General features: G+C 41.6%; 3 protein-coding genes across 3 annotated transcripts; all 3 read right to left on the bottom strand.

The window, feature by feature from the left end:
- Positions 1-4,830: 4,830 nt before the first annotated feature.
- On the bottom strand, positions 4,831-5,823 carry LOC113651756 (trace amine-associated receptor 13c-like). Its single transcript, XM_027160603.2, has one exon. The coding sequence runs from the start codon at positions 5,821-5,823 to the stop codon at positions 4,831-4,833; it is 993 nt and encodes a 330-aa protein (XP_027016404.1).
- A 3,492-nt stretch (positions 5,824-9,315) lies between these two features.
- On the bottom strand, positions 9,316-10,308 carry LOC113651753 (trace amine-associated receptor 13c-like). Its single transcript, XM_027160601.2, has one exon. It carries the CDS (start codon positions 10,306-10,308, stop codon positions 9,316-9,318), a length of 993 nt encoding a protein of 330 aa, XP_027016402.2.
- Positions 10,309-12,712: 2,404 nt separating this feature from the next.
- Positions 12,713-19,989, bottom strand: LOC113651714 (trace amine-associated receptor 1-like). The gene is made up of 6 exons (XM_047817976.1): positions 19,685-19,989; positions 19,201-19,279; positions 19,079-19,081; positions 17,173-17,282; positions 16,866-17,069; positions 12,713-12,863 (listed from the first exon to the last, which is right to left on the bottom strand). The coding sequence occupies exons 1-6, from the start codon at positions 19,987-19,989 to the stop codon at positions 12,713-12,715; spliced, it is 852 nt and encodes a 283-aa protein (XP_047673932.1).
- Positions 19,990-24,485: the final 4,496 nt, after the last annotated feature.

Genomic DNA, 24,485 nt, shown 5'->3' with positions numbered 1-24,485 from the left:
TCCTGTCTTTCCTCTTCCCTCTCTGCCTATGAACCCTTCTCCCTCCTCTCCCTCCTCGACCAACAGTAGCCCATATTCCTGTAGGTCAAAAGTGGCGGTGGCAGTCGTTGTTAACCCAGGCCTCAACTGATCCTGTGTTAAATTCACACTGAAGACTGGCATGTTTTATTTTTTCCACGTTTTATGCCGATGCCCTTCCTGACACAACCCTCTCTGTTTATCCGGGCTTGATTCTGGCGCAGTAAACTGTGTGTTTCATAATTAAACAATTGACATTTAAAATAATGCAGCTGATTAGCATTTCTCTAAGGATTTAAGAAATTTATGTAATTTAACGAATTTTAAGGATTAAAGATTTAAATGCTGATTTAAGCATTATTTATTTATTTTTTTGTTATGGAAAGTCATCATGATGGTAATAAAAAAAGGCAGAGGACTTTATCTGCTTTTCTCTCACATTTCAAGTTTGAGGTATTTAATGTGTATTAGACTTTGCGTGAGTAAAAAATTATGTCACTGCAATTAGAGGACTAAAAATTTAATAAAATAACCAGTGATGGTGACACACTGCATTTACTGTTATCCAGTAGATTAATGGCCACATGGTGGCGCCAAATCAATTCAATTCAATTTATTTGTATAGCACTTTTAACATTTCCCGTCGTCTGAAAGCAGCTTTACAGAAGTATGGAAACAGAAAAGAGTGATAAATAAATAAATAAATAAATAAATAAATAAATAAATAAATAAATAAATAAATAAATGAATATATACAATTAAAAGTTAAAATTAATTTAAAAAAGATTCACTTAAAATTTAAAATACTACAGTATATATCTATTCCTATAACTAATGAGCAAGCCAGAGGCGATGGCAGCAAGGAAAAACTCCCTGAGATGATATCAGGAAGAAACCTGATATGAGAGGAACCAGGCTCAGAAGGGAACCTCATCCTCATTTGGGTGACACTCTACATTAAATAGTGTAAATGTAAATAATGTCCTTTCTACACCAGTTTATAATAGTGCAAACGTGCAGACAGGGACTCCGGCAAGACTAGCTATGACAGCATAACTAAAAGGCTAGAAGGCAGACATGTAAAGACATGTATCCTGGGATGTAAAGTGTCCCATCACTCCACAATCTGCAAACCTGAGTGACTTGTGAGGGTGGTAAGCCGACAGCATCCAGACATCCCAGTTCTCCAAAAACTCTATGCCCTTAAACCCACCAGATCTGCTCCTTCACCTAAGAACAGCTAGTCTAGCTTTTTTCATTAAAAAGTGTGTGGGGGTATGAAGGATGAGATAGTTGACACCTCTGAAATTTAGAGGTGACTCTCTGTCTGTGTTGAAGGGGGAGAAGCAGTGGATGGCTGTCATTCACAAGACTGATGGCCTGTGGGTAGAAATTGTTTGAAAGCCTTGAGGTTCTGATCCTTGATCTGTAACACTCCTGTAGTGTTTTGTATAATTTCTTTGATGATGTTGGTGGATCTCCGGATGGCTCTGGCATGTAGAGGTTTCCCAGTGATTAGTCCCAGGCCATTCCAAATATGGTTTGAGCAGCTCTCACCAGCAGCCTTTTGTGGGTTCACTCTGCATAGAGTTGTCCTCACACCAGCTGTGGTTTGTACCTGGTTGTTGGAATAAGGGATGTTTTTCCTTGCCCCTATATTGTTCTATATCGTAACCTGAGCCTAGTAGTCATTCATTGCACCTGGGAGGGAGGCAACACTAGAGGGAATGTGGTAGCCTAGTGATTAAGGTGTCGGACTACCAATCGGAAGCTTGTGAGTTCGATCCCAGGTCCACCAAGCTGCCACTGTTGGGCCCCTGAGCAAGGCCCTTAACCCTTCTTTGCTCAGTTGTATAAAAAATTAGATAATGTAAGTCACTCTAGATACCAGGGCATCTGCAAAAAGCTGGAAATCTAAATGTACATAACTGTCACAGGCAGGTGAAGTCGTCTTGTCGTTTGTGATCGCCTGAATACCCTGTCACTTAAGCCGACTGTGGATTCTCTGTGAGTCAGTGCCTCTCTAATGGCTCGGGACAGTTTGGCCCTTGCTGTTTAAAGATGTCTTGTCCCCTGCTATGAAGGATACGTCTCTAGACTTTAGCAGTGCATGCACCTTTGCAGTCATCCACAGCTGCTGTTTGGAGCGTTGTATTGGAGACCATCAACATCACCAATGCACTTGGCGACTAGTGGTCTGTATGCTAAAATTAGCATAACAATAAATAACAAACAATGACAATAAAAACAGTGGTGAATTCCCGTTTGAAATAAAATGTCATGCATCTAACAGTCACAAACTCCACTAACGATGAACAGTGACTAGAAACAAGTACAGAGTTCTTACACCATTCCGTGTTGATGTAAACAGAGCTGCATTTCTGTCAGCACAAAAAGAGGTGAGCCCATCTAGCTGAATGGCAGTGTCCGGAACTCTGTCGCTGAGCCATATCTCGATGAAAATAAAGACACAGCAGTCTCTAAACTCTCACCATGTAGTCTGTTCAAGTTGGATGTTGTCTAATTTATTGTCTAGGGAGCAAACATTTGAAAGTAGGATGGACGGGAGAGCCGGGCATCTAGGGCAGTGGTCCCCAACCTTTTTTTCGCCACGGACCGGTCAATGTTTGATCATTTTACTGCGGCCCGCTGCGGGTGGGGGGTGGGGGCTATACAATTAAATTAAAACTAATAATTTTAATTTCATTGTATTTAAACATGCTTTTTTAACTCACTACAAAGCTAAATCAATGAGAACCCTGAGCTTGTTTCTTTACAATGAGACGTTTCCATCTGGGGTAATAGGAGACAATGACACCCGAAGTGTGTCGCTTATGTCCAGTTTATTCCGTTGTTTGTTTTGGTTGCCGTCACTGCAGAAAACCTCTCTTCACACATATAGCATGTCGGACATGACAATAGGGATTTAAGTGCTGTGGTGACAATCTCAGGGTATTCCGCCATGACTTTAATCCAGAACACCGGCAAAGTTTCTAACTTTCTAACGACGTCTGTTTCGTGCTCGTTTTTGCTAATTTGTGATTTAAATTTGAGCAAACACAATATACACGTACACCAAGCACTGTTAAACATGACAAAGTACCGGTGAACAGAGAGAAGAGCGATACACACCTTCTCTCCACCAAAGCTACAACACCACTGCCGCTCGCAGCCGCTCAGCTCCAGACGTCACCTAAACCCGGCCGGATATCATGATATTTTGTGCATGCGCGGTATCGGTGCGGCTTTAGGTGACGTCTCTCAGCTCTCGGTTAACCTCTCGTCCATGGAAAGTCGCACAAACCCGAGAGAAATACACCACAGTAAATAAAATGGAAAAAATTTTATGTTCCTTTGCCGGCCCGGTACCATTTGGTCCACGTACCGGTACCGGTCAGCGGCCCGGGGGTTGGGGACCACTGGTCTAGGATTTGTTTTTAACCTAGCACCAGCAAGTACACTCGACTAAAAAAATCCCTGTTTCAGAAGTTATGAACAGACAGGCAGTACTGAACCAAGAGAATTCATCACCACAAAAGCTTCTTCCCAAGTGCAATCAATGTCATCACTCAGGACCAATGATTTTATCTGGGATCTCAACTCATACTTACACAAGTTGTGCAGTTTATAACCTAAATTATTAATAGTACATTTATTATCTACAACATTAATATCTGAACTCCAATATATGTTCTTCTTTTGCACTGGAAAAATCTAATTGGTCTCTGTATCAATAATCATGCGTTCACTCCTCATGTCAGTGAGTCACCTTTAGAGGTTCACTGAAGAGAATACACATTAAAGTCATATTCTAACATTCTGGTCGACATCCCTCATGCAAATGTTCATATTCCTGCAAATATTCAAATGTTAACATTATGTAAATTATTTTTATTGCCCAGTTCATACTTAATCTTTTATTTTTAATGTCACATTCATATTAGACATTTTTATGATTACAAACTTCTTTTAATGCTCTTTTAAGTATTTTCCCAAATGCAAACATTTCATGTCACATGTAGACTTTAAAGAAGTCCTGATCTTTTGGATCAAAATACTATTGTAAAAGATCTCACACTTAAATGGCTCGATAGTATTGGTGGTTTTATACTTTATGAATAACTCACACCTGCTGAGTCTAAGTGATAGTAAATGAATGAATATGGTGTCATGCCTTGTTGGGACAAAAGGCCTAGTACTAACTAGTGAGAGACTTAAACCTGTCAAATTGACCATTACATATTAACCTGTGGATAGAAACATGAAAAAAAAACATGTTAAATGTTTGCTGGAGCAGCATCACTATAAACTGGACACTCAGTCACCCCCTCGGTCTTCCAGCACTTCAGTAGCGATGCCCTGAGAGATATGATGGACAGATACATCATAACCTATATTGATGATATTCTGGTATGCACCCATTTCATAGAAAACCATGAGCTCCAGGTCCAGAAGGTTCTCCAGATTCTTGCACAGCATCACGTTTTTTTTAAAACATGTGCATCTGTTTATGCATCCTGTAATCTGACACCTTTATTATGGAAATTAAAAGTAAATAATATTTAAGTCTAAATCTTTTATTTTCTCACTATAAATTTGTTCATCTTCGTCTCATTGCATGTTAATATGTAGTATTCATGATTTTCCCTGATTATATCTCACTGTAGTTTTAATGATTTAATCAAGGTTTTGTAGCAAATATAATTCCCTCCTTCTACATATAATACAATACAGTATGCATTATATTGGAGTTTAAATTTGATTTGTTATAGAAGATGAAATTATATATACAGAAGGAGTGAAAGAGACTTTTCATGACAGAACATTGATTAATGCAGAATCTGTCTTGAATATTTTAAGGGTTATGATTAATTTAACACACCTCCTGAACCACGGATAAAACAGAGCATAAATAACTGGATTAATGGTGGAATTTAGATAAATCAAGAATACGACCTCCTGAAATGTTTCTGTCTGTAGTTGAATTGCATAAACTAATAAACTATAAATAAAATATGGAAGTAAACACACCAGAAACACAGACACTAAAATACCGAGGACTTTAGCTGCTTTTCTCTCAGATTTCATGGAGTGTGAGGTGATTTTCTGTGTTTTAGGCCGTGTGTGATTATTAAGCTCTCTGATAGCAGTGGCATGTTTCTTAGCAATCACAAAAACTCGAGTATACAATATGATTATGACAGAAAGTGGAAATATAAACAATACCACAAGATCAATTGCAGTCCAAACCTCATTCACAATGAATAAACATTCTCCAGGACACATTACAGAAATTGTGAAGTTTCCATTGAAATACATGAATGTTAAGTTATAGGCCACAACCAGATACCAGTCAAAAACTATTACAGCAGCAGTGATCCTCACAGAGACTCTGTTCATGTAAAGAAAGGGATTTGAGAGAGCCAAATATCGATCCACAGCAATCAGAGCAACATTATAGCCTGATATAATTGTGAGGAAACCATCAATAAACCAAAAACTGATGCAGAAATCTCTCCCAAAAATCCAGCATGATTCAATCGTCCAGATTAACATTAATGGCATTATAAAAGCACCAACAAGGAAATCCGACACAGCCAGAGAGAGCAGCAGCATGTTTGTTGGTGTGTGAAGCTGCTTGAAGTGAAGAACAGAGATGATGACAAGCAGATTTCCACACACTGTTAGCAGAACCACAGCAGCTGAACACATGTACAGTAAGATATAAACTGCAGGAGATACAGATCTCTCTGGACAGGAGAAATGATCACAGCCATCAGACTGATTAAACTCTGTCAGGTTCATCAATACAGCATTTCTCTAATGTCTACAGAGTTTAAAGTAAAACAGAAAATGTAAAAAGTGATAATGAAATGACTCATGGCTCAGAAGCTCTGGTGATTTTATAGTTTATAGAAATTAGTCACGCCTCCCTAATTTGAATGACAGTATGATAGATATTGCTTGTGGGAACAAAAGGACTAACCTAAATACACATCTCATGTGTTCTTGACTGGAATGATGGGACACTGGTTTCTGTAATAGTAATTTATGGAGAATAGAAAATTCAACCAACAACATTCAATATAGTGAACATTAGAGAAGTGTATAATAAATTTCAGTTAATTATATTTATTACAAATGTCACTACAAAAACCAACCACATTGGTCACAAACATATTCAGCTCTTAGTGTTTGTCCTGCAGTCAGTAATGCTGTCCATCTCACATTACATATTATTTTAAACCACGGCTAAAACAGAGCATAAAAAAATATATATATTTTCTTGTGTGAAGATGAACAAGGCTGATTTTGTGTCTATAAGTAATATAATCCTTATAGAGTATCAAATATCCTTTTCTGTTGTGTGTAGTTAAGGCATGTCGTAAACTGTGTTTAGACCTAGATCAAATTGCTGCAATTTCATTTACAAGACCCAAGATTAAGCAACAGATGAAGACTCGCTTAGGAATGGTTGGCTAATGCCACATTTGGATAACTAAATATATGTGGATATTAGAAAATGGATGACCATGATCTACAGTAAGAGTGTTTACTGCAGGTTTGAAAGGTCCAGTCTTACACCCCTCATTCACCCTGACCTTCACCTCACACAGCCATCAAAACCTTCTGCAAAACCCCCCTCCACCTGCTACACAGCCTACTCTTATAATCTGTGAAAAGAATGTGTGTCAGGTCTTCATGAAACAGAAGACAAGAAAAGCTTCGGGTCCAGATGTTATTTCACCTGCCTGTCTGAATGTTTTCACTCGACCCAATCTTTACACAGATCTTTAACAGATCACTTCAACTTCAGTGCACAAGCATAATCCTTCTGTGGGTTAACTCTGCATAGAGTTGTCCTCACACCAGCTGTGGTTTGTACCTGGTTGTTGGAATAAGGAATTTTCTTCCATGCCGCTACATTGTTCTGTACCGTAACCTGAGCGTAGTAGTCATTTAGTGCACCTGGGATGGAGACAACACTAGAGAGCATGTGATAGCCTAGTGGTTAAGGTCGGGCTATTAATCGGAAGCTCGTGAATTCGATAACAGGTCCACGAAGCTGCCACTGTTGGGCCCCTGAGCAAGGCCCTAAACCCTCCATTGCTCAGTTGTATAAAAACAAATTAGATAATGTAAGTCGCTCTGGATATCAGGGTGTCTGCTAAATGCTGGAAATGTAAATGTAAATGTAAATCACTATAACAGGCAGGTGAAGTTGTCTTGTAGTTTGTGATCGCCTGAATGCCCTGCCACTTACGCCGTCTGTGGATTCTCTTTAGCAGTGCAGGCACCTTTGTTGGAACGTGTGGTGATGGTCTTGTAGACAGTCACATCATCAATGCACTTGGCAAAAAATGGTCTGTATGCTAATATTAACATAACAGAGATGTGGTCTGAGCAGTTGAGATGGGGTGGGGCTCCGGACGATACGTGTTGGATATGCTTGTTCAAACAAGATCCACCGTGTTTGCTCCTCTCGTTGCAAAGTCCAAGTACTGATGGAATTTAGGGAGCACTGACTTGAGATTTTCATGATTGAAATCTACAGCAATAATAAACATTCCGTTGGGGTGAGCATTCTGCAGATCACTAATAGCCACATAGAGCTCCAGTAGTCCACTAGAGCCAAAAACGATGAACAGTGACTAGAAACAAACACAGAGTTCTTACACCATTCCGTGTTGATGTAAACACACACCACCACCGCAAGCCTTACTGCACAGAGCTGCATTTCTGTCGGCATGAATAGAGGTGAGCCCATTTATCTGAATGGTGGCGTCTGGAACTCTGTCACTGAGCCATATCTCCGTAAAAACAAAGACGCAGCAGTTTCCAAACTCTCACCATGTAGTCTGTTCGAGTCCGATATTGTCTAATTTATTGTCCAGGGAGCAAACATTTGAAAGTAGGATGGACAGGAGATCCTGTCAGCTAGGGTTTGTTTTTAACCTAGCACGAGCAAGTAGACTGGACTAAAAAAAAATCCCTGTTTGAGAAGTTACGAACAGACAGGCAGTACTGAACCAAGAGAATTCATCACCACAAAAGCTTCTTCCCAAGTGCTATCAATGTCATCACTCAGGACCAATGATTTTATCTGGGTTCTCAACTCATATTTTTTGTTTATCACGTAAAGTATTAATAGTACATTTATTATCTACAACATTAATATCTATATGAATTATCATGCTTTCCCTCCTAATGCCAGTGACTCACCTGACAGGTTCACTGAAGAGAATACAGATTAAAGTCATATTCTAACATTCTGGTCGACATCCCTCATGCAAATGTTCATATTCCTGCAAATATTCAAATGTTAACATTTGAATAATGTTGAATAATTTTTATTGCCCAGTTCATACTTAATCTTTTATTTTTAATGTCACATTCATATTAGACATTTTTATGATTACAAACTTCTTTTAATGCTCTTTTAAGTAGTTTCCCCAAATGCAAACATTTCATGTCACATGTAGACTTTAAAGAAGTCCTGATCTTTTGGATCAAAATACTATTGTAAAAGATCTCACACTTAAATGGCTCGATAGTATTGGTGGTTTTATACTTTATGAATAACTCACACCTGCTGAGTCTAAGTGATAGTAAATGAATGAATATGGTGCCATGCCTTGTTGGAACAAAAGGCCTAGTACTAACTAGTGAGAGACTTAAACCTGTCGAATTGACCATTACATTTAGCATATTAACCTGTGGATAGAAACATAACAAAACATGTTAAATGTTTGCTGGAGCAGCATCACTATAAACTGGACACTCAGCCACCCCCTCAGACTTCCAGCACTTCAATAGTGATGCCCTGAGAGATATGATGGACAAATACAGTACATCATAGCCTATATTGATCGTATTCTGGTATGCACCCATTTCATAGAAAACCATGAGCTCCAGGTCCAGAAGGTTCTCCAGATTCTTGCACAGCATCAAGAGTTTTTTTTTTTTTTTAAAAAACATGTGCATCTGTTTATGCATCCTGTAATCTGACACCTTTATTATGGAAATTAAAAGTAATAATCTTTATAAAAGTCTAAATCTTTTATTTTCTCACTATAAATCTTTTGGTCTTCGTCTCATTGCATGTTAATATGTAATATTCATGATTTTCCTTGATTATATCTCACTGTATTTTTAATGATTTAATCCAAGGTTTTGTAGCAAATATAATTCCCTCCTTCTACTTAAAATACATTACAGTATGCATTATATTGGAGTTTAAATTTGATTTGTTATAGAAGATGAAATTATATATACAGAAGGAGTGAAAGAGACTTTTCATGACAGAACATTGATTAATGCAGAATCTGTCTTGAATATTTTAAGGGTTATGATTAACTTAACAGACCTCCTAAACCACGGATAAAACAGAGCATAAATAACTGGATTAATGGTGGAATTTAGATAAATCAAGAATACGACCTCCTGAATTGTTTCTGTCTGTAGTTCAATAGCATCACCTAAAAAACTATAAATAAAATATGGAAGTAAACACACCAGAAACACAGACACTAAAATACCGAGGACTTTAGCTGCTTTTCTCTCAGATTTCATGGAGTGTGAGGTGATTTTCTGTGTTTTAGGCCGTGTGTGATTATTAAGCTCTCTGATAGCAGTGGCATGTTTCTTAGCAATCACAAAAACTCGAGTATACAATATGATTATGACAGAAAGTGGAAATATAAACAATACCACAAGATCAATTGCAGCCCAAACCTCATTCACAATGAATAAACACTCTCCAGGACACATTACAGAAATTGTGAAGTTTCCATTGAAATACATAAATGTTAAGTTATAGGCCACAACCAGATACCAGTCAAAAACTATTACAGCAGCAGTGATCCTCACAGAGACTCTGTTCATGTAAAGAAAGGGATTTGAGAGAGCCAAATATCGATCCACAGAAATCAGAGCAACATTATAGATTGATATAATTGTGAGGAAACCATCAATAAACCAAAAACTGATGCAGAAATGTCTCCCAAAAATCCAGCATGACTCTATTGTCCAGATTAACATTAATGGCATTACAAAAGCACCAACAAGGAAATCCGACACAGCCAGAGAGAGCAGCAGCATGTTTGTTGGTGTGTGAAGCTGCTTGAAGTGAAGAACAGAGATGATGACAAGCAGATTTCCACACACTGTTAGCAGAACCACAACAGCTGAACACACATACAGTAAGATATAAACTGCAGGAGATACAGATCTCTCTGGACAGGAGAAATGATCACAGCCATCAGACTGATTAAACTGTGTCAGGTTCATCAATACAGCATTTCTCTAATGTCTACAGAGTTTAAAGTAAAACAGAAAATGTAAAAATAGATAATCGAATGACTTATGGCTCAGAAGCTCTGGTGATTTTATAGTTTATAGAAATTAGTCACACCTCCCTAATTTGAGTGACAGTATGATACTGTAGATATGATGTCATGGCTTGTGGGAACAAAAGGCCTAAACTAAATATCTCCATCTCATGTGTTCTTGACTGTAATGGTAATTCAAGAATAATTGAAAATTAATTATATTTATTTGAAATGTTATTTGAAAAACCCACCGCATTGGTCACAAACAGATTCAGCTCTTAGTGTTTGTCCTGCAGTCTGTAAGGCTGTCCATCTCACATTACCTATTATTTTAAACCACGGCTAAAACAGAGCATAAAGAAACAGCTTAATATCTAAATCACTATAATGCATGAAATATATGTAAATATAATTTTTTCTTGTGTGAAGAAACAAATCTGATTTTGTGTCTGTAATTAATAAACATTATTCCTTACAGAATATCAAATATCCTGCTCTATTGGCGGTAAATAAGGGATGTAGATAAACTGTTGTTTCATAATTAAACAATCAACATTTTTTAAAATATTTTAAGGAATTTAAGGATTAAAGATTTAAATACTTATTTAAGCATTTTTAAAGGAATTTCTTTTTAGTTATGGTAAGTCATCAAAATGGTAATAAAGAGGCAGAGGACTTTTCTGCTTTTCTCTTACATTTCAGGTCTGAGGTATTAATGTGTTTTAGACAGTGTGTGAATAAGAAATCATGTCACTGCAATTAGAGGACTAACAATTAAATGAAATAACCATTGATGGAGACTGCATTTAACTGATACCAGCAGATAATGGCCACAAAGGTGGCGCAAATTAAATTGGTACTTAGATTCTCATGTGGTTGAAATACTTTGTCCATATATTTCCTCACTATTAATTTTTACTCATGCAAAATGTAGAGACAAAAAGTATTTCCTAGACAAATGTACGGTGTGTAATGTAACATAAAGACATGTATTTGCAAAGTCCTGTGGAGGAAGATGGGTCCTTGTTGCTTATCTGCACTGAGCAAAATAGAATAGAATAGAATAGAACAAGGCATAGAAGCCTTTATTATCGCCACATATACATTACAGCACAGTGGAATTCTTTTCTTCACATACCCCAACTGAGGAGGTTGGTGTCAGAGTGTATGTATGTATGTATGTGTATGTGTGTGTATGTGCCATGAATGCAGAGATAGTCTGGGCATGGATGCTAGGCAGTGGTGTTCTTAAATGTAATCATTGTTAGGGGACTACAGAGCACCAATAACAGTAACCTGAATCAGAAAGATATGCTAGTGGTTGAACTCTCTGTGATAACCAACAGACCAGTCGAAGATCACCTGAGAAGAATTACCAAAATAGTTACTGAATTCACACACCATCACAGATGACACTGAGAGCAGAACCAGTTGAGTAGGTCCACGCTTTCCACCTACGGTGAAACTAAGCCTCCAAGAATAAGAACTTAAATCTAGAAGCCACTGCCTCTGAATAGTGGAGCTGTTTGTCTCTGCATGTATAGGAAGAAACCTCATCAACGCCTACTTTACCATTCCAGAAGAACTAAGTGGAGAGATTTCTAACATTATCCCTGCGGTGTGTGTGAACTGCACTCACATAACCTGAACTGGTAGTGTTTCCAAGCCCCAATGAAGGAGGATGAATGTGAAAGGGCAGTGCCTGCACTCTGATATCTGGTTCTCCATATTCTTGCACAGCATCAAGAGTTTTTTTAAAGGAGAGAAAAGCAAGATTTACAAGAAAAGAAGCTGGATCTGTTTCTGCCTCCTGTAATCTGACACCTTTTTTGGGGAAATTAAAAGTAATAATCTTTAAAAATGTACAAATGAATCTTTTATTTTCTTGGTGAAAATCTATTGACTTGCTGCATGTTAATTGTAATGACGGAGTACAGGAATCCATGTGTGGAACGATAACCAGCTTTAACATAGAAACAGGCAAAGAGATCCGAATCACAAAACAGAATCCTAGTCAGGGAAAAAAAAGGCAAATAGAGAGTAAGACAATAATTGATAACAATGGTCATAAGCAGAAAATACACAATAAGCACTTTGCAAAACAAAGTCTTGGTAATGATATTTCGTGTGGTGCATTTAGTGCAACGTTGCTTAATTACCCAGAGGAAACTGGAAGTGGTCGGGGGTGTTCTCACATTAATATGCAGTATTCAGATAAATATAATATGAATATTCTCACCTTCTACATATAATACATTACAAGACACATTATATTGGAATTTAAATTTGATTTAGAAGCTGAAATTATAAATAACAGCAATATTTATTGTAAAGAAATGATCAGAAAGAGTGAAAGAGACTTTTCATGAAAGAACATTGATTATTGCAGAATTTGTCTGGAATATTTGCAGAGTTATGATTAATTTAACAGACCTCCTGAACCACAGATAAAACAGAGCATAAATAACTGGATTAATGGTGGAATTAAGACAAATCAGAGAGATACAGATCTCTCTGGACAGGAGAAATGATCACAGCGATCAGACTGATTAAACTCTGTCAGGTTCATCAATACAGCATTTCTCTAATGTCTACAGAATTGAAAGTAAAACAGAAAATGTAAAAAGTCATAATCAAATGACTCATGGATCAGAAGCTCTGGTGATTTTATAGTTTATAGAAATTAGTCACGCCTCCCAAATTTGAGTGACAGTATGATAGATATGATGTCATGGCTTGTGGGAAAAAAAGGCCTAAACTAAATATCTCCATCTCATGTCTTCTTTACTGGACTGATTGGACACTGGTTTCTGTAATGGTAATTCATGGAGGATAGAAAATTAAAACCAACAACATTCAATGTAGTGAACATTAGACAAGTATATAATAAATGTCAGTTAATTATATTTATTAGAAATGTCACTACAAAAACCCACCACATTGGTCACAAACAGATTCAGCTCTTAGTGTTTGTCCTGCAGTCAGTAAGGCTGTCTATTTAACATTACTTCTTCTTCTTCTTCTACCGCTTATCCGGGGCCGGGTCGCGGGGGCAGCAGTCTAAGCAGGGATGCCCAGACTTCTCTCTCCCCAGACACTTCCTCCAGCTCTTCCGGGGGAATACCGAGGCGTTCCCAGGCCAGCCAAGAGACATAGTCCCTCCAGCGTGTCCTAGGTCTTCCCCGGGGCCTCCTCCCGGTTGGACATGCCCGGAACACCTCCCCAGGGAGGCGTCCAGGAGGCATCCGAAACAGATGCCCGAGCCACCTCAGCTGACTCATCTCGATGTGGAGGAGAAGCAGCTCTACTCTGAGCACCTCCTGAGTGACCGAGCTCCTCACCCTATCTCTAAGTGAGCTCCCAGCCACCCTGCGGAGGAAACTCATTTCGGCCGCCTGTATTCGGGGTCTCGTCCTTTCGGTCATGACCCAAAGCTCATGACCATAGGTGAGGGTAGGAACGTAGATCGACCGGTAAATAGAGAGCTTCGCCTTGTGGCTCAGCTCTTTCTTCACCACAACAGATCGGTATATCGACCGCATCACTGCAGAAGATACACCAATCCGCCTGTCGATCTCCCGCTCCATCCTTCCCTCACTCGTAAACGAGACCCCAAGATACTTAAACTCCTCCACTTGAGGCAGGAGCTCTCCACCAACCTGAAGGGGGCAAGCCACCCTTTTCCGACTGAGAACCATGGCCTCGGACTTGGAGGTGCTGATTGTCATCCCCGCCGCTTCACACTCGGCTGCAAACCGTCCCAGTGCACGCTGAAGGTCCTGATTTGAAGAAGCCAACAGGACAACATCATCTGCAAAAAGCAGAGACGAAATCCTGTGGTCCCCATACCGGCCCCCCTCCGGCCCCATACTGCGCCTAGAAATCCTGTCCATATAAGTAATGAACAGGACCGGTGACAAAGAGCAGCCCTGCCGGAGTCCAACATGCACCGGGATCAAGTCTGACTTACTGCCGGCAATGCAAACCAAACTCCCACTCCGGTCATATAGGGACCGGACAGCCCTTAACAGAGGGCCCCGGACCCCATATTCCCAGAGCACCCCCCACAGGTCACCACGAGGGACACAGTCGAAAGCCTTCTCCAAATCCACAAAACACATGTGAACTGGTTGGGCAAACTCCTATGAACCCTCCAGCAACCTGGCGAGGGTATAGAGATGGTCCAGTGTTCCACGACCGGGACGAAACCCGCATTGTTCCTCCTGAATCCGAGTTTCGACTATCGGACGAATTCTCCTCTCCAGTACCCTGGCATAGACTTTTCCGGGGAGGCTGAGGAGTGTGATCCCCCTGTAGTTGGAACACACTCTCTGGTCCCCCTTCTTAATCTGAGGGACCACCACCCCATTCTGCCAGTCCAGAGGCACTGTCCCCAAACTCCATGCGATGTTGCAGAGGCGTGTCAACCAAGACAGCCCCACAACATCCAGAGACTTGAGGTACTCAGGGCGGATCTCATCTACCCCCGGTGCCTTGCCACTGAGGAGCTTCTCAACTACCTCAGGGACCTCAGCTTGGGGAATCAACGAGTCCACAACTGAGCCCCTGCCCTCTGCTTCCTCAGTGGAAGACATGTCGGTGGGGTTGAGGAGAACCTCGAAGTACTCCTTCCACCGTCCGAGGATGTCCCCAGTCGAAGTCAGCAGATTCCCACTCCCACTGTAAACAGTGTGAGGCACTGCTTCCCCCTCCTGAGGCGCCGGACGGTTTGCCAGAATTTCTTCGAGGCCAACCGATAGTCCTTCTCCATGGCCTCACCGAATTCCTCCCAGACCTGAGTTTTTGCCTCCGTAACCACCCGGGCTGAAGCTCGCTTGGCCTTTCGGTACCTATCAGCTGCCTCCGGAGCCCCCCGAGCCAACCAGGCTCGATAGGACTCCTTCTTCAGCTTGACGGCATCCCTTTCTTCCGGGGTCCACCACCGGGTTCGGGGATTGCCACCACGACAGGCACCGGAGACCTTACGGCCACAGATCCGAGCGGCCGCGTCGACAATGGAGGTGGAGAACATGGTCTACTCGGACTCAATGTCTCCAACCTCCCTCGGGATCTGATTGAAGCTCTGCCGGAGGTGGGAGTTGAATATATCTCTGACCGGAGACTCTGTCAAACGTTCCCAGCAGACCCTCACAGTACGTTTGGGTCTGCCAAGTCTGTCCAACTTCCTCCCCCGACATCGGATCCAACTCACCACCAGGTGGTGATCAATTGACAGCTCCGCCCCTCTCTTTACCCGAGTGTCCAAGACATACGGCCGGAGGTCAGATGAAACAACCACAAAGTCGATCATCGACTTCCGACCTAGGGTGTCCTGGTGCCATGTGTACTGATAGACACCCTTATGCTTGAACATGGTGTTCGTTATGGACAAACTGTGACTAGCACAGAAGTCCAATAACAGAACACCACGCGGGTTCAGGTCAGTGGGGCCGTTCCTCCCAATCACGCCCCTCCAGGTGTCACTGTCACTGCCCACGTGAGCGTTGAAGTCCCCCAGTAGAACGACGGAGTCCCCGGTCGGAGCTCTTTCCAGCACCCCTTCCAGACACGCCAAGAAGTTCGGGTACTCTACACTGCCATTTGGCCCATAAGCACAAATGACCATGAGAGACCTATCCCCGACCCGAAGGCGCAGGGAAACAACCCTCTCGTTCACCGGGGTGAACTCCAACACATGGTTGCTGAGCTGGGGGGCTATGAGCAAGCCCACACCAGCCCGCCGCCTCTCACCATGGGCAACTCCAGAGTAGTAGAGAGTCCAGCCTCTCTCAAGGAGTTGGATTCCAGAGCCCAAGCTGTGTGTGGAGGTGAGCCCAACTATATCTAGTCGGTATCTCTCAACCTCCCGCACCAGCTCAGGCTCCTTCCCCCCCAGCGAGGTGACATTCCATGTCCCTAGTGCCAGATTCCGTGTCTGGGGATTGGGTCGCCGAGGCTCCCGCCTTCGACTGCCACCCAATCCACATTGCACCGACCCCTTACGGTTTCTCCTGCAGGTGGTGGGCCCACAGGAGATCGGCCCCACGTCGCTTTTTCGGGCTGAGCTCGGCGGGGCCCTTGGGGCAAGACCCGGCCACCAGGCACTCGCATTCGAGCCCCAACGAGCATACGAGCCCCTGGAGCCTGGCTCCAGGGCGGGGCCCTGGTTGCGCCCTACCGGGCAACGTCACGGACCTTGATTTTAATTCACTCATAAGGGTTTTTTGAACCGCTCTTTGTCTGTCCTGTCACCCAGGACCTGTTTGCCTTGGGAGACCCTACCAGGGGCAAAAAGCCCCAGACAACATAGCTCCTAGGATCATTCAGGCACACAAACCCCTTCACCACAATAAGGTGGCGGTTCAAGGAGGGGCATTTTTTTATTTAACATTACATATTTTTTTAAACCACAGCTAAAACAGAGCATAAAGAAACACTTTAATATCTGAATCACTTGCAGCGTGACTTCCTCTGACTGGGCCGACATGAGTCCTTCCTTGTTTGAGGATTTGCTACCGGCCGACGACCATTTTCCCGAAGGACCGACAGGTTCTGGGGATGAGGTCGAGGTGGGCCTTCTCGATGGCTCGGATGAAGTGGAAGCCATCCCATCTTCCACGGCCCCTCAGGCTCCCTCCACCCCACCTAAATCGGTACTGTTGGAGCTTTGTGAACACGCTGCTGTGCGGCTCAACATCGAATGGCTGGCTCTCCTGAATGCTTCGGATCAGGAGAGGGATGTATATGACGGTAAGCTTCTGGGTTAAGGTGTCTAGCGATGGAAGGCTCGATCACTCATGCCCAGACCCACCATATCCTTCACCTCAAGCCCCGCTGTTTCAGATCAAGCAGGTCTCCCCAGCAATATCTCATGTGTTTCACACATGCAGGGAGGACGGGCAGGAGCTGCAGACTTGGTGCAATTGGATGCTTCTGTAGAGATCAGGAATGGATGCCCTTCCCATAGGTGGATCTCTCCACTCGATATTTCAGAGAACCGGGGTTACGAAAGTAACCTATTGTTATCCAACAGATTAATGGCCACAAGGTGGCACCAAATAAATTGTGCTTAGATTCTCATGTGTTGAAATACTTTGTCCATATTATTTCCCCACTATTAATTTTTACTCGTGCAAAATGCAAGAAACAAAAAGTATTTCCTAGACAAAGTGTATGGTGTGCAATGTAACATAAAGACATGTTTTTGCAAAATCCTGTGGAGGAAGATGGGTCCTTGTTGCTTATCTGCACTAAGCAAAATAGAATAGAATAGAATAGAATAGAATAGAATAGAATGATGCATAGAAGCCTTTATTATCGCCACATATACATTACAGCACAGTGGAATTCTTTTCTTCACATACTCCAACTGAGGAGGTTGGTGTCAGAGTGTATGTATGTATGTATGTATGTATGTATGTATGTATGTGTATGTGTGTATGTGCCATGAATGCAGAGATAGTCTGAGTATGGATGCTAGGCAGCGGTGTTCTTAAATGTAATCATTGTTAGGGGACTACAGAGCACCAATAACAGTAACCTGAATCAGAAAGATATGCTAGTGTTTGAACTCTCTGTGATAACTAACAGACCAGTCGAAGATCACCTGAGAAGAATTACCAAAATAGTTACTGAATTCACACACCATCACAGTTGACACTGAGAGCAGAGCCAGTTGGGTAGGTCCATGCTTTCCACCTACGGTGAAACTAAGCCTTTAAGAATAAGAACTCAAATCTAGAAGCCACTGCCTCTGAATGGTGGAGTTGTTTGTCTCTGCATGTACAGGAAGAAACCTCATCAACGCCTACTTTACCATTCCAGAAGAACTACTGTAAGTGGAGAGATTTCTAACATTATCCCTGCGGTCTGTATGAACTGCACTCACATAACCTGAACTGGTAGTGTTTCCATGCCCCAATGAAGTAGGATGAATGCGAAAGATCAGTGCCTGCACTCTGGTATCTGGTTCTCCTGATACTTGCACAGCATCAAAAGTTTTTTAAAAAGAGAAAAGAGCGAGATTTACAAGAAAAGAAGCTGGATCGGTTTCTGCCTCCTGTAATCTGACACCTTTTTTGGGGAAATTAAAAGTAATAATCTTTAAAAATGTACAAATGAATCTTTTATTTTCTTGGTGAAAATCTGTTGACTCACTACATGTTAATTGTAATGACGGAGTACAGGAATCCATGTGTGGAACTTTAACGAGCTTTAACATAGAAACAGGCAAACAGATCTGAAATCACAAAACAGAATCCAAGTCAGGAAAAAAGGCAGGAAGGTCAATAAACACAGGTAAACAGTCAGCAAAGCAAAAGTACAGACAATGGCAAGGCAAATAGAGAGTAAGCCAATAATTGATAACAATGGTCATAAACAGAAAACACAATAAGCACTTTGAAAAACAAAGGCTTTCTAACGATATTCTTTGTGGTGCATTTAGTGCATGTTGCTTAATTACCCAGAAGGAAACTGGGTCGGTGTGTTCTCACATTAATATGCAGTATTCAGATAAATATAATTCTCTCCTACATATAATACATTACAGGACACATTATATTGGAGTTTAAATTTGATTTGTTATAGAAGCTGAAATTTTATATATAACAGCAATATATACTGTAAAGAAATTATCAGAAAGAGTGAAAGAGACTTTTCATTAAATAACAGTGATTATTGCAGAATTTGTCTGGAATATTTGCAGAGTTATGATTAATTTAACAGACCTCCTGAACCACAGATAAAACAGAGCATAAATAACTGGATTAATGGTGGAATTAAGACAAATCATAATTGTGAGTTTCTGAAATGTTTCTAATTGTATTTCAATAAAATAACCTAATAAACTGTTAATATAAAATGGAAGTAAACACACCAGAAACACAGACACTAAAATACCAAGAACTTTAGCTGCTTTTCTCTCAGATTTCATGGAGTGTGAGGTGATTTTCTGTGTTTTAGTCCATGTGTGATTATTAAGCTCTCTGAATGCAGTGGCATGTTTCTTAGCAATCACAAAAACCCGAGTATACAATATGATTATGGCAGAAAATGGAAATATAAAGGTATATATGAGATCAATTACAGTCCAAACCTAATTTAAAGTGGGAACACATTCTTCAGGACATATTACAAAAATCATGTAATAAAATATCAGCGAGCTATACACTAGATTAAGACACCAGTTAAAATAAACCACAGTACACATTTTTTTCATAGAGACTATGTTTGTGTAGAGAAAAGGGTTTGACAGAGCTAAAAATCGATCCACAGCAATCAGAGTGATATTATAGGTGGATATAATCATTAGGAAAAACGAAGTAAACCAAAACCTGATGCAGAAATCTCTCCCAAAAATCCAGCATGACTTGATAGTCCAGATAAACACAGGCGGCATCACTAAAGCACCAAGAAGAAAATCTGACACAGCCAGAGAGAGCAGCAGCATGTTTGTTGGTGTGTGAAGCTGCTTGAAGTGAAGAATAGAAATGATGATGAGCAGATTTCCACACACTGTTAGCAGAACCACAGCAGCTGAACACATGTACATTAAGATATAAACTGCAGGAGATACAGATCTCTCTGGACAGGATAAATGATCACAGCTGTCAGACTGATTAAATTCTGTCAGGTTCATCAATACAGCATTTCTCTAATGTCTACAGAATTTAAAGTAAAACAGAAAATATAAAAAGTCATAATCAAATGACTTATGGTTCAGAAGCTCTAGTGAATTTATAGTTTATAGAAATTAGTCACGCCTCCCTAATTTGAGTGACAGTATGATAAATATGATGTCATGGCTTGTGGGAACAAAAGGCCTAAACAAAATATCCCCATCTCATGTCTTCTTGACTGGACTGATGGGACACTGGTTTCTGTAATGGTAATTTATGGAGAATAGAAAATTAAAACATTCAATAAAGTGAATATTAGACAAGTATATAGTAAATGTCAGTTAATTATTTTTAATAGAAATGTCACTACAAAAACCCACCACATTGGTCACAAACATATTCAGCTCTTAGTGTTTGTCCTGCAGTCAGTAAGACTGTCCATCTCACATTACATATTATTTTAAACCTAAAACAGAGCATAAAGAAACATATATTGTGCATCACAAATATGTAAATATAAAATACTTTCTTGTGTGAAGATGAACAAGGCAGATTTTGTGTCTATAAGTAATATAATCCTTATAGAGTATCAAATATCCTTTTCTGTTGTGTGTAGTTAAGGGATGTCGTAAACTGTGTTTAGACCTAGTTCAAATTGCTGCAGTAATTTCATTTACAAGACCCAAGATTAAGCAACAGATGAAGACTCGCTTAGGAATGGTTGGCTAATGCCACATTTGGATAACTAAATATATGTGGATATTAGAAAATGGATGACCATGATCTACAGTAAGAGTGTTTACTGCAGGTTTGAAAGGTCCAGTCTTACACCCCTCATTCTCCCTGACCTTCACCTCACACAGCCATCAAAACCTTCCTCAAAACCCCCCCTCCACCTGCTATACAGCCTACTCTTATAATCTGTGAGAAGAATGTGTGTCAGGTCTTCATGAAACAGAAGACAAGAAAAGCTTCGGGTCCAGATGGGGTCTCACCTGTTTGTCTGAATGTTTTCACTGATCAGCTTGACCCAATCTTTACACAGATCTTTAACAGATCACTTCAACTTCAGTGCTCAACCATAATCCTTCTGTGGGTTAACTCTGCATAGTTTTCCTCACACCAGCTGTGGTTTGTACCTGGTTGTTGGAATAAGGGATTTTCTTCCATGCCCTACAATGTTCTGTACCGTAAACCGAGCGTAGCATTCAGTGCACCAGGGAGGGAGGCATCACCAGAGGGCATGTGATACCTCTTATCCGTCCCCCCATTTTCATGATTTTCGCCTAGATGACATACCCACATAAAAAGTGGTACAGCTCCCATATACTTTGACACACAGAGGTGAGCTTGGTCTCATTGGAAAGAAGAGAGTCTCTAGTTTCTACAAGTGTCAGAGTGATTCTAAGCCTTACTGACACAGAGTTACAGAGGATAGAATGGAGGATTTTTATTTCCGTCTGAGTTGTTTACCTGATAAACTGATTACATACATTGCTGTATTTAATGATGGTAGGTAAACAACAACTGAGGGTCATAGCCACATGTCTTGGCTTTCACAAAAAAAAAATGAAGTCAAAAGACTCAAAAATGGATTTTATATGAATATTTTTCTACAAACATGTCCGTCCGTTCAGGTTTTTCTTGTTTATTTGTTTACTGTATGCTTAGTTCAAAAGTCCTATAACAAAGAGAACCCCTCTGCCTAGAAGTCTGCTGTGAAAAAAAGGCCTGTAAACTGACACCCTGAGGTGTGAGAGTGTGAAACGTTTGAGAATTGTGCAATAAAGTTGAAAAAAATTAATATGCGCATTCTCATTTCACAGCCCGAACTCACCAAATGTATCATGTTGCATCTCGTTGGAATCGTCTCCTTATTGGCTAAAGAGCTATGATGCATCAAATCGCTACTGGAGGGAGCAATTGTCAGTCAAAGGGAGGGTGACCCACATAGCATGGAGAGACCTCATTGGCTTCTTAGCTGCCTATCTCTGCAACACAGGCACTGGTTGGCTCATGAGAGGGCTTGTTTGATTCGTTAGACCCTCGACTACAAATCTGACGTGTTTTGAAAGTTTTGTAAGCCTCCAATGAGAAGTAGGAGTCGAACAAAGGACGGAAGTGAACCTCTCCTTACAGCTTCCGGTCAAAGACTTAAGTCTTGTGAGGCGAGCAAAGCGTGTTGGATTAAAAGGCTTACATATTCCAGTTCCTTGGACTCTTGGGGATTTTTACAAGCATTTGTTTTGGAAAATACATTAACATTAGTGACAATGTGAAGAAAGGGAAATTTAAAGACCAGCGTTTAAAGGTGAGTAAACAGATCGACTACGCCACCTACTTTCGGTTGGCTATCAAATGGTTCAATTACTATGACTGCTATAAATCATATGCTTTGTGTGTGCGCTTAATAAAATCCTGAGAGTCTAAGCTTTCAAACAGTATATAATTTAACCATGTATTTAGAGGATTTAATGCTTAAAAGTTACAATGAAGTTACAATGAAGTTGATGCACTCTCGCCTCCTAGCAGTGGTGGCTCGTTCTCGCGACGGCGACCTGATAAGTGGTTAAGGTGTCGGGCTATTAATAGGAAGCTTGTGAATTCGATCACAGGTCCACCAGGCTGCCACTGTTGGGCCCCTGAGCAAGGCCCTAAACCCTCCATTGCTCAGTTGTATAGAAAAAAATTAGATAATGTAAGTCGCTCTGGATATCAGGGTGTCTGCTAAATGCTGGAAATGTAAATGTGAATCGCTATCACAGGCAGGTCAAGTTGTCTTGTAGTTTGTGATCGCCTGAATTCCCTGCCACTTACGCCAACTATGGATTCTCTTTAACAGTGCAGGCACCTTTGGTGGAACGTGTGGTGATGGTCTTGTAGACTGTCACATCATCAATGCACTTGGCAAAAAATGGTCTGTATGCTAATATTAACATAGCAGAGATGTGGTCTGAGTAGCTGAGATGGGGTGGGGCACCGTACGTGTTGGGAATGCTTGTTCAAACAAGCTTCACCATGTGTGCCCCTCTCGTTGCAAAGTCCGAGTATTGATGGAATTTAGGGAGCACTTACTTGAGATTTGCATGATTGAAATCTACGGCATTAATAAACATTTCATTGAGGTGAGCATTCTGCAGATCGCTAATGGCCACATAGAGCTCCACTAGTCCACTAGAGCCACAAACTCCACTAACAATGAACAGTGACTAGAAACAAGCACAGAGTTCTTACACCATTCCATCCATCCATCTTCTACCGCTTATCCGTGGCCGGGTCACAGGGGCAGCAGACTAAGCAGGGATGCCCAGACTTCCCTCTCCCCAGACATTTCCACCAGCTCTTCTGGGGGAATACCAAGGTGTTCCCAGGCCAGCCGAGAGACATAGTCCCTCCAGCGTGTCCTAGGTCTTCCCCTGGGCCTCGTTCCGGTTGGACATGCCCGGAACACCTCCCCAGGGAGGCATACAGGAGGCATCCGAAACAGATGCCCGAGTCACCTCAGCTGACTCCTCTCGATGTGGAGGAGCAGCAGCTCTACTCTGAGCTCCTCCCGAGTGACCGAGCTCCTCACCCTATCTCTAAGGGAGCGCCCAGACACCCTACGGAGGAAACTCATTTCGGCCGCCTGTATCCGGAATCTTGTCCTTTTGGTCATGACCCAAAGCTCATGACCATAGGTGAGGGTAGGAACGTAGATCAACTGGTAAATAGAGAGCTTCGCCTTGTGGCTCAGCTCTTTCTTCACCACAACAGACCGGTATAACAGACCGCCTGTCGATCTTCTGCTCCATCCTTTCCTCACTCGTGAACACGCCCCCAAGATACTTAAACTCCTCCACTTGAGGCAGGAGCTCTTTGCCAACCTGAAGCGGACAAGCGACCCTTTTCCGGCTGAGAACCATGGCCACTTGCTGATTCTCATACCCTCAGATTCTCTCACACTCGGCTGCAAACCATCCCAGTGCACACTGAAGGTCCTGATTTGAGGAAGCCAACAGGACAACATCATCTGCAAAATGCAGAGATGAAATCCTGTGGTCCCCAAAACGGACTTCCTCCGGCTCCTGACTGTGCCTAGAAATCCTGTCCATATAAATAATAAACAGGACCGGTGACAAAGGGCAGCAATGTCGGAGTCCAACATGCACTGGGAACAAGTCTGACTTACTGCCGGCTATGCGAACCAAACTCATGCTCCGGTCATATAGGGACCGGACAGCCCTTAGCAGAGGGCCCCGGACCCCATACTCCCAGAGCACTCCCCCACAGGTCACCACGAGGGACACAGTTGAATGCCTTCTCCAAATCCACAAAGCACATGTGGACAGGTTGGGCAAACTCCCATGCACCCTCCACTAACCTGGCGAGGGTATAGAGATGGTCCAGTGTTCCAGGACCAGGAGGAAACCCACATTGTTCCGCGTGAATCCGAGGTTCAACTATCGGCCAAATTCTCCTCTCCAGTACCCTGGCATAGACTTTTCCGGGGAGGCTGAGGAGTGTGATCCCCTTG

The sequence above is a fragment of the Tachysurus fulvidraco genome, chromosome 9, assembly GCF_022655615.1.
Source record: "Tachysurus fulvidraco isolate hzauxx_2018 chromosome 9, HZAU_PFXX_2.0, whole genome shotgun sequence".
In the NCBI taxonomy this organism is placed as follows: Eukaryota; Metazoa; Chordata; class Actinopteri; order Siluriformes; family Bagridae; genus Tachysurus; species Tachysurus fulvidraco.
Note: the sequence above shows the minus strand (reverse complement) of the source record. Positions and strands in the feature narration are given on the sequence as shown.